The sequence below is a fragment of the Chaetura pelagica genome, unplaced genomic scaffold (assembly GCF_000747805.2).
Source record: "Chaetura pelagica isolate M959 unplaced genomic scaffold, ChaPel_1.0 scaffold69, whole genome shotgun sequence".
In the NCBI taxonomy this organism is placed as follows: Eukaryota; Metazoa; Chordata; class Aves; order Apodiformes; family Apodidae; genus Chaetura; species Chaetura pelagica.
The window spans coordinates 13,017,707-13,029,160 of NW_009970724.1; the positions used below are offsets into that span (position 1 = coordinate 13,017,707).

Here is an 11,454-nt window from a genome sequence, read left to right on the forward strand (position 1 = left end):
TCTTTCCCTGCTCTTTCTTCACTTGTTTTGGTTTGATTTTTAAATGTCTATTAAACTTCCTAAAACAAATTTTAGCTGCAACCATGTCAGGTATTCTTCTATTAAAAATTTTGTAGTTATCTTATTAATTACCCTAGTTTGACTAAATAATTTTTTTTTTAAATGTTCTTATTGAAAAGAACACTTATTCAAGCAGGACATCAGTCTTCACAAAGTTAGGCCTTGGTAGGCAGTAGTAAATTTGGAAGACTTGAACTGTGCTAAGTACCAGAATTTATATGCAACATTTCCTACCTTTGGGACTTAATTCTGTGAGAGCCAAATGCTGGTGGCATCACGCTCTCCCCTTCTCCACAAAATGACAGTCTCTTGCTGGCCTGCACTGAGGATGTCATTAATACTAAGTTCTAAATAACAGTGTTACAGGCTAGCAAATATATGGTGAGCTATTTTAAAATAAAGATTAGTATTTGCTTTTCTAAAAAACAAAACAAACGCAAAAACCCAGTCAGTATCTTCAATGTCTTAATGGCATGTATTTTTTTTTCCTAGGAGCTAAAAGGAGGAAAGACATATGCAAAGGTAAAATGAGATGTATCTAATTTTACCAATGAATCACCTTTTTTTTTGTGTCATTACTTTTAAAGTAATTGCAGAATAGTACTCTAATACCTAGGAATTCAATGTGTGTATTGTAGTGACACAGTGGTGTTGGAACTCTTGATCACTGTGTTTAATAAGTGTATAATAATATTATACCACCAGAATGTTTTTTGATTCCAATTTAGTATGTTGAAGGGTTGATAAAAGTAAACCCTTCAGCATGTGTTTACTTTTACAAATAAATTAAACTCTCCTTGTTATTTTTATCTTTAGACTTTTATATTTAACTGAAAATGGATCTATGCAGAATTTGACACTTAAAGTTTGTTTTCTGCTTTTGCCTCCCTTTAATGGACATCCCCTTATTCATATTTGACAGAAACTGCTGTTCAGTTGCATTCAGTACTGTGCATGTATGAACTACCTTCATTTAGTATTATGCTTACGACTAACTTTGCAAATTTTGCCCTTAACAGCTGGGATTTGCAGATCTAAATCTAGCAGAGTTTGCTGGATCGGGAAATACCACTCGTCGCTGTTTACTGGAAGGCTACGATACCAAAAATACAAGACAGGATAACTCCATCCTCAAAGTAATTTGTTTGCTTTATTATAGCCAAACTAATAAACCAAGGAACAAGTAGTATTATTAAGTACTTAATGAAATATAAAATGTATTTGCTGAACCTCTTTCTAGAAGGAAAAGTATTTGAAATTAAAACTTCAGTGTTATTTAGAGAGAATCATTAAAATCCAATGCAGTCAAAAATACAATTTGTCCTACTCCTTGAAATGGAGCTCAACAGCTGTAAAATAAAAGGTGTTCCTATTCTAACAGGAACCAAAAAATAGACCAGGGAAGCACGATGAAGAAGCAAATACATTATATAAAAGTAGCAATTATATCTTTAAGACTGGGCAACTTCCTGTGCAGCTTTTCCAAGAGTATAAACCAGCTCAAACACCTCCATGATTTTTGGAACTTTCCCTTTTCTACTTGATAGTAATCAGTGTAACAAGTGGTGAGTGCTGTTGGAAGAAACCCACCCTGATGTTCTCTCCCATGAGTCCAGGGAGTTAAAAAAATCAAAAAAGCTGCATTAACCTGAAAACAGCTGCATTCAAAACATTACAAGTATGTTTTAAAAATATTTTCCTGCAAAGACACAGGAATAATTTTCTCATACTACTGAGTACAATATTTAAGCATGTACCTTCTGACTTCTTTAAGTCAGTCATAGACTTCTTCCAGAAAACTTTTAATTGATTGCTTTGACCTAGCTAATGAGCCTTCTCAATGCATTGTTGCCCTATGGCATTATTTACCTTTTGTAGTTCTATTTTCTCTGATGTTAGCACAGCCAGTTCTTGTATGCTAGCAGTTTGCTAAACACTCTCAGCAAAGAACATGCTTGAGCACCCACTGTTTTAAACAATATTCTGTTTGCTCATTAATCTTTTAGATTTCCTGCCTCTCTAGTTTTCCCTTGAAGCCACCTTAACTATTAGTGATTCTTCTTGATTTATGTATCTTTTGCAGAATCTCGTATGTGCAACTATCTTACTTAAAATGTTAGTTTGTGTTATGTGCATGTGTACTAAGAAATAACATACAGTTTTTTGCATAAGTCTGTTTATTTGCATATATGATTATGCCACTTTATTTCACTTAAATGTAAGATTTGTGGCAAGTATAACTTAGTGACATGACCATGTATCAGAGACCAATTCAATTTTTTTCTTACAGTGGGTTTTGTTTTCTTAATATGTAGGTTTTGATCAACATGCAACTAATGTCTGGAGACCCATGCTTCAAAACGTAAGTTTTTAAGAAATCTGTCTGGTGTGATGTTTTGGCGAAGCATTTCATGTTCAGAATTAGACTTCTCACTCACATTTATAACTCTCTCCAAAGTAAATCCCTCCAATCTCCAATAAAAAAAAAGGCAGCATTAAAATAATTAAAATGGGATGGTACCTGAATAATGGTCAACACAGTAAAAATACCAGTAGAACTATCATAGTTCTCCCTGCTGTGTATTTTCAAGCAAAGAATACTGCATATCTGTAATTTAAATAAAAATGAAAGAAACACGTAAGGGAAACTCTTCCTGCAGCAAGCTTATATAAATATACTTAGTATGGGGTTATCTGAATAATACTTGTATTTGAAAAATGTGCTGTTACACCTTTTATTCAAAAGTCTCAGATTCTTTTAAAACATTTATTTTTAAAAATCCCCACAAAACAAATAGAAGTGTCATATGAGTTAGTACCAGAGAAAGCACTTACGGATATTTAGTTAGCAAATATGTTATGCAACTTAGTAAAAGATGCAAGAGGTAACATTTTTTTTTTTTGGTGGGGGAGGAGTAGCTAGGGAAATACACTGATGTATAGTCAGGATTCTTTGGCGTTGTTACCCTTAATCTGTACCTAAGGAAATGTAATTGTTTTGCTAGAGCATGTTAGCTTCCATAACCAGAGGACAAAAAAAATCCCCCATGCTAGGGAAAAATACAGTCATGAGTAATATTAAATTGTTGCCTTCTTTCTAGACTAATATACCATTTTGTTATGAGGGACCCAAGCTTAGTGGATGGCTAAACAGAAACAGAGCAATTGACAAGCTTTTCAATACTTTCCAAGACTCTTAATGCCACCACTTTCTGTAATTTCAAATGCTGGTAGTTTGGGTTGTTAAAAGTGTATATGCTTCTCAGTTAAATGTCAGGTTTTTTCCAATTCTACACGATAGTAGATGGTAATTTTGCATGGATCAGGTTTAAACCAACTTAGATCAGTTTTACTTCTCCCTACATGTTTGGGGAAGGTGTTAATGAATTAAGTTCTAATTTAACTCAATTTTTTCTTCAGTTTACTTCATTGACCATATTGTTATACTGAAACTAGAAGGAGATGGCCTCAAAATAAGAGGACATTTTTTCTTCCCACAACATTCAATTAAGCTGTAGAACTCCTTGCTGCTACATGTTTTGAATATTAAAAGCTCAGGAAAAAAATTAAGACAAATTTATGAAAAAAAGTTATTGAGCATAACACAACTTAAAAGACTCAAGAAATACCCAAGTTACAGATGAGATGGTGCTGGAAGAATATTCAGGAGATACATTACTATGTGACCCATATTCTCTTAGCATCTGTTTTTTGCAAGGCTAGACAGACCTTTGGTCTGAGATAACATGTTTGTTCTCATGTTAGACTCTTCAAAAACAATCTAAGGCAGAGCTTCAAGTATTACATGTAATTTGAAAAAAAAAATGAGCTTAAGGAAAACAATCTAGAAATATTACTAGCTTCACCCTTGTCATGTCAATCTCAACTTTTTATGTAGGTTCTCAACTTTCATACCGTATGTTGTATCAAAGAGATCTTTCATTGTAAAAAATACAGTGCTTACTTACAAACTACACTAAAACACTTATACTTCAATATGGATTAGGTTTTTTTTATTCAAAATATTTACATAAACTAGATTTAAATTCATCTTTTATCAGATTAATATAGGCCATAAATGTTAAAATGAAGAGGGATAACAATCTCATAGAGGCTCAATCTGTAGCAGTAAACATATACTGAAGGCTTCCTTAAGTAAAAAAGATTGTGTTTAAAGTGCAATGAGAAAAGCAGCAAGACCTCCTAACTCCGTCTTAGGTGTGAGTATGAAGTAACTCATGATTTGAAGGTTTTACTAGGAAAACTGATAACTTTTTTCTGTAGCAAATAGAGATTTCATGCATGACTGTTATGGCTGTATCCTTACCATTGCTTCTGAGGAGATCCAAGAATGTTGCCTACACCAGCCTAGCTCAGATAATTTGCTGTAGGAACTCTTTAATATCTCCTTGCATCATTTAAAGCCTTTTCCCCTCCCTTCCAACCTTCAATAAAAATATAGAACACTCTGAAATCTCATGCATACTGAATAAACAGCAAGACGGTATTATTGGAATTTGTTTGATTGCTTTTCTGTGTCCCTAGTTAGTTAGCACATCTTGATTTACTTTGAGTCAGATCTGTTAACAAATACATTACTGATACTGATAAACAACTTCTCAAAGGTAACTAACCGAACATGAGTCTTGTATACTAATAAAGCAATGTCTTTCTCTTCCTTACTGGTTGGTACCAAAGCAGTTGAATTAATACCCAAATAGTTTTCTGGCTTCCTAGGAAAAAAAAACTCTAACTGAAATTATTCAGACTTGGCATTTTCTTCCTAACTGATGATATAACCATTTCCTGGAACATAAACTTTCAACACAAACAGTACAAAAATTATCTAATCCAGATGTTCTTTGTAGAAGGAAAAATAAACCTTAAAACAATTTCACAATCTGGAATCAGCTACATATTTTATGAAGAAGCCTAGAAGGCTTGATGTTTGATCTCAGGTGACATTCCTGAAAGCATTCAGTTCTTGCCTTTGTATGTTAGCTAAGTCACACAAGCATTACAGTTCCAGAAGTCCTTTTTCTCTTTTTCTCTCTTTACTTGCAAATGTAACATGAGGGGATGTGTTACTGTACATAAGACAGTGACTCATTTATTTAGTATGTAAAATGTAAAAATGTCAGCAAGTATCCAACTGTACGCAGAGCAACAGTCTTTTCCCAAAGTAAAAAATAAAACATTAACAAAACTGTATGTAACATCTTGAAATGTGTTTTAGTTGTATTTGCTTGCAAGAGAAGATTACTTAGTCATTTTCTAATTAGTTTCTTTTGTACTAGAAATACATAAATGTAGAGATCTATTAATTTTAATAAAATACCCCTTTGGGTTTTGGTATAAACTGAAACAAGCATTTACGCTTTATTAAAAGCTTTTTAAATGTTGAACCAATTTTAAATAATGTCAAACATGATGTTTTTTTTTAATTTGCAGGAGGTAGAATTTAGAGAGAAATACATGGAGATGGTAACATGGGCCCCTTTGCTAGGAGAGGGAGGGTTATCAGCCCATAAACTCCTCATGTACTGTAACAGGGATGAAACAAAGCCAGGAGTACATCACAGAGCACAACCCAATTAGGCCAACTTGTCATGTGGGTTTGCTTGGGTTTGTTTTTTTTTAAACATACCATCTTGTCTGTATTCCATGAAGTACTGAATTATCTATATTCTTAGCACATAAATTGTCCTGTGATTTGTACCCTTAAAAATAATTAAGAACTTAAAAATAAACACAAATCACTCCACCAGTCATCAAAAAAGGAAAAGCCTTTCCAAGGATCCCCAGAAGTCTGCAGGACTGAGGGCCCAGCAGATGGATTCTGTGAAATGTCTTGAAGCTCAGTAGCAAGAATTTTTTTTTTTCTTCTTAACAGCGGGCTAGGCAGCATTTTTTCAGGAAAAAGTTACAAGCCTATTAAGTTGAAGCACAGTATAAATTATGCCAATTTACTTGAAAAGAAAGACCTGTGCTGATCAATTTGGAGGGACTACAGTAAAAGTACAGCAAATCTTAACCACCTTTTTTTTACAGGCCTCCTTCCACGGCTATGTCTATAGCAATTGCTGGAGAATCAGAATCTTTGCATGAAGACAGGAAAGGTGGAGAAAACTTACAAGTACTACATCTGGGCCTAGCAGGTATAAAATAATGCTCTTAATTCCTCAGTTTTTTGATAACTAGTTCATAGCTTAAAGAAGATGTATGAAATAGTTGAAATTCTAAAGGATGCTGGCAGTGGCCCACAAAGGGACCTTCTTTCGTTATTTGTTGAGATGCACTTTAACGCCAGTGAAACCTCTCATTTTGTAACAGTTTACTTAATTGAAAGAAGGAACAGAAATTAGACTGATAGCCTGCCTTCTTTTTAACATTTAAAATCCTTCCTTTTCTGCAGGACACATTTTTCAGTTTGCTTTGGATTTGTATTTTGACTGAGCATTTAATGTGGCACATGATTTTCAACTTATAAATCATAGGGATATGCATAACTGAGTGAATTCTGAGTGGCAAAAATTCTAAGTATTGTTTAAAATTAAAGTAATTACTCTAAAATTTAGACTAATAGAAAAAAATACTATTAAAACACTGTATTATAGGTTGGATTTTGGGAGTTTGGTGTTCTTGGTTTTTATTGCTTACAAGCTTCAGGCTCTTACATGGCTTATTAATTTCCACCCTAAACACAGCTTAAGTTGTCTTAACCAGAGTTACCTTTTCAGCCAGAAAACATCCAATACCCCATTCTAACATGGTACAGTGGAAAGCATGATCATCTCTGTAATGTCTACAGTATAGACAAGTCTAAAACTACATGTCATATGAATCTTTCTAGCCCAAAAGTGCTCTCTTTTATTCAGACAGAAACATATTATGATTTTTTTCTGTAAGTACTCCATATTGGTTAACACACGGTACTTCTGCAACAAGTAATAACAAAGATGGCTTTAGCAACAGTATCTGACCTTCACATATTACAGATGCCTCATCAAAGAGTGCCTCAGTCCCAGATGAACTTGGTGCATGTGGGCATTCCAGAACATCAAGCTATGCAAGTCAGCAGTCAAAACTGTCAGGTAGTGGTTAACAATTTTGTTATGAATTGTTGGGATTTATTTACTTTTACAGTTTAGATTATAAAAAATAAGTATATTTTATATGTTTGAAAAAATGGTTTAAAGTTGAAAGCTTTTTCCTAGCTTTCTGTGTGAGGAGGGTAAAATTTTTTTCCTCTTAAAAGCACAACGAATTATCTGCTCAGATGTGAGACAGCTTTGTCCTCAAACTAATATATCTGAATGAGATTTTTACCTCTTCCATGTGTAAAAAGAAGTAATTTACAGATGAAGTCTTAGTTCTAAAAGCTGAAGGGGAAGCAATGACACAAAGTAATTCTATCTGTTAGGAAGCAAGACTTACTTAGAACCAGCGGGTAACAGCCTGTGCTAGAATACAAAACCTGAAGTAAATTGCCTGGCTGGTGTATGCACATGTATTTGTAAGGCTTTTGAAGTGTTTTTTTAAGAAGACAAACCACAGATTCTGCTTTCAGGATGGTAAAATACAAGTAATGACCTTGGTTGTCAACAACATACCTAGCCTAACTTTCCTGCACTCTTCCAACAGGATATAGTACATGTCACTCTAGATCATCCAGTCTTTCTGAACTCTGCCACAGAAGAAACACCTCAGTGGGTAGTACCTCAACAGGAATTGGAAGTATTCTAGAACCATGTGAAGAGCTTCAGCCGAAAGTAACTGAAGCTAATATTGATCCATCTGTTAAGGATGCACCATCAGAAAAATCCTGCAGGTACACTTAACTTTAAAAGCCTTACGTAACAGAAGTAAAATATAATTTATCACTTCTAAGACCTCTGCATATATTTATTTTTGCAGACATCCTGTAAAGCAAGACTCTGTGGAGTCACAGCTGAAGAGGGTAGATGCTACCAGAGTTGATGCTGACGATATAGTTGAAAAAATACTTCAGAGTCAAGACTTCAGTTTAGACTCAAGTGCAGAAGGTACGGAGATAAATAAGGAAGCTTAGAGAAAATTGATACACATTACATGCCTTAGGAAAATCCACTTTCTTCACAGTCCTTGTTTATTATCATAAGGACTGTAGATATGGATCACTACATTTTCTGCTTCATCCTGTCTCCCAGAAGTTGAAAAGACCCTTGCTTGACTGACATATCTTTCCAAGTAACTTTAAGCCTGAAAAGAGCAGGGGCAAACCTACAAAGAGGGTAGTTTCTCCAGCCTATACCATGCGAAGTTTGCTTCTTCATTACTTTTGCATGTGAAAGTATCAGTTACAAGATAGATTTCAAACTACTTAGTTTTAGTTAGGGCAATGTTAAAGCTAGCTAACATGTTAATTCCCTTGCTTTTTAGAAGAAGGTTTAAGATTATTTGTGGGCCCTGGTGGAAGCACATCTTTTGGAAGCCATCATCTCCCTAACAGGTATGTAGCTGGAACAACTAATCCATAGGTAATACTAAGCAAAAATTAATCTTATACAGCAATTTTTCTGTATATACATTCGTGATCTTTGTATTTTTCTACTTGGTATCATTTAAAGGCACCAGAAGAACTACATCATCAGGTTTCAAAACAAAACACATAAGTCAGTTCCAAAATAAAACTGATGTGTCAGCCATAAGAATTATAATTTTCAGAGGTTCTGAAGAGTCTCAGTTCCACCTTTGTAGTATTGAACTTTGATGTCTTCCTGATAACAAGCCTAATTTTCTTCAGTTTTGCTCAAAGGCAGCTATAATAATGTGCTGAAAGTTATAAACCAAATATATTTTACCCAAGGAAGCAAGACGGATGGATAAAAGATAGCTGATTGACTTACTTGCAAACTGGACACACTAGTTTCTATCCAGGATGATATGTTTGGTTACAGAGCACACTACAGTAGCATGCAGAGATATGTCCTAGTTTACTTGTCAGAACAGTCCAGGCAGGATATCATACTAAGCTTTGCCCTATTATTTTTTTGTCATAGTGCTGCAATTTTACCATGTAAAACAACCTACTACGCTCTGTCTTGTGGGGGGGTGAGACAGTTTTTTAACTATGCATCTACAGTTCAGTGTGAACAAAACACTGGAAGATGTTTTTTCTTGTATTTTAACTTAAGACTATCACTGGGGTTTTTTAGATACATTTCTCTATTTATATATAAATGTATATACAAAGTATAAGCTGGTGTGGGAGGTATACCCAAAAGATAACGTTTAAGGAACTATAGAGCAGTTCAACAATAACTTATTTTTCAGTAATGTTACTTATCGTTCTCAATTTGACTGCAGTATAATACAAAACACATGCATTAATCTGTAGGTTACTCAGTGGCATGGAAATTATGCATGATTTCTATCCTTCACAGTTAGGTGTTCTGGTACCAGCTGTTAAGTTGTGGGGATTGATTTTTTTGGGCAGGGCAGGTTGGTTGGGTTCTTTTTAAATACTTGACTTGCTCATCTGTGGTACTTGCTGTTTAGCTTTCATATAAATAGAAATTGACCTCGCTTCTTTCAAACATTCTTTCAGAGTAGGATCTGGAGCATATGAGCAGGTGGTGATAAAACGCTAGAATGACAAGAGGAAAACTTGCAGCTCTGGTGTTGATACTTCAGGGTTTTTTTGCTCTGTTGCAAGTTTTGAAAGACAAAATGAACTCAATTGGATCTTTTTCTTTTTAAAAGTATGCAGTGTCTCTTGCTCACAGAGCTTCATTTTTGTGGTATGAAGGCAATGTTTAACTACATATACCTTGTGCAACCACTTGGGCTATTGTGGTAAGTTCTTCCTGATGTTAGTGGAATTACTTGCTTTTTAAGTTGTGTGAAATGTTTTTGGAAGCATGATTAAGTGAGTCCCATTTCAGTATTTTGTTTCCATGCAAGTGACAGAACTGGGCTTCCACATCAAAATACTAAGGCACACTGGTGCATTATCAAGAAAACTGGCTTGATTGTTAAATGTGGAATTCAAAAGCTGCTTCCACAGAAACTCACTTCAATAATGCATGAATCTTGAGATTCAGTGGGATGGTACTGTTTACAAACCTAGTCAGCAGTTTACTACCAACTTTTTACTGTAGTTTAGTTAGTGCTTTGCTTGTGTTTTGAATGTGCCTTTTGAGATTTGGGAGGTACAAGGAGATTAAACTATTTACAAAGCAATGTAAGCTTTAAAATTAGGTTAACATCTATACTATCATCAAGATAACTTATTAAGATAAGCACTTTATTGTAGATTTACTCTGCACTCTGAAAAAGTCTTGCTGTGCAGCAGATATGTTGAACATTTCTTCCTTCACTGTCCACTGTTATGTTAAAATAACATACTGTATTTAAATGTGCACAAATAGTGATTTGCCTGACATGCAAGAAAGATGGAAGAACTCTTAGAATTTTCACTGAGAATTATAAAAGAATTGTTTCTTAAAGGGATGTGTTAGGTGACAGGGCTAATTCAGGCTTGGCTCTGCTGTATTTAGCTGTAAACTACAAATGCCCTTAATTTTATTATGATTAGTTGTGCTGTTTATCAGTAAGGCTTGGATAAAATAAAAATACAAATAGTGTGGCCATTTTGGAAAACTCTGAATACTTCAAAATTCTGCTCAGAGTGATGTTTGACATCCTTTTATTGAATTAAAAGTAGGCCATATTTAATGGGTTGAATGAGGAAAAGCAGGCTTTGTTTTCCATAAATCCATAGCAGAGTTAGTAAACTAATGTTTGTGTTCAAGGAAATTCCAGATGTTAAAGCTTGAGCACTGTAATTGAATTATGATTAATACGACCTATTTCTTAGTTACGGTACCTAAATACTTTTCTTTCCTAATGTTAATTATAATCTCTTTGAGGTGTTTAATGGGTAAAAGAATTAATATTAAGTTTCTCTTTTAGCTGCTGTTAAGAGAAGTGTCGTATTATCCATTTCTGCCTTTCACATGAATTTTAAACAAACTACATAACCACAAGTATACAACTCAGAGTATGAGTTTCCTTTGCTGTTATATAATTAATTAGTACCAAAAAAAATCCTACTGCAAGCCAAAAAAATGCATGAAATTTGAATAAATTTTCAGTATTTTTTAACACTGCTACGCTTGTTGACAAATGTATTAAAACCAGTTGTAGTTAGATGGTAGTTTCCTTAATTTTGCTAGGAAAAGTAGGCATAGTTTGAGGAAAACAGACTTTTAAAACATGTTGTACAGCTACTTATGTAACTCTTAAGGGAATTTCCATAACCCAGATGTGTACTCTGTATTAAAAGACATAGCTAACTGCGGTAAATAAGATACTTTGTTTACTAGAAACCAATTATTTTCTTGCCCAAGA

General features: G+C 34.3%; 1 protein-coding gene across 1 annotated transcript in view; it reads left to right on the forward strand.

The window, feature by feature from the left end:
- Positions 1-9,692, forward strand: part of FAM102B (family with sequence similarity 102, member B) — a 13,430-nt gene extending 3,738 nt beyond the window's left edge. Inside the window, exons 4-12 of the mRNA XM_010006786.1 lie at positions 553-582; positions 1,080-1,196; positions 2,376-2,422; positions 6,112-6,218; positions 7,059-7,154; positions 7,705-7,891; positions 7,978-8,105; positions 8,482-8,551; positions 9,650-9,692. Coding sequence (XP_010005088.1) covers positions 553-582; positions 1,080-1,196; positions 2,376-2,422; positions 6,112-6,218; positions 7,059-7,154; positions 7,705-7,891; positions 7,978-8,105; positions 8,482-8,551; positions 9,650-9,692 — 825 coding nt within the window. The remainder of the gene's footprint in view (positions 1-552; positions 583-1,079; positions 1,197-2,375; positions 2,423-6,111; positions 6,219-7,058; positions 7,155-7,704; positions 7,892-7,977; positions 8,106-8,481; positions 8,552-9,649) is intronic.
- Positions 9,693-11,454: the final 1,762 nt, after the last annotated feature.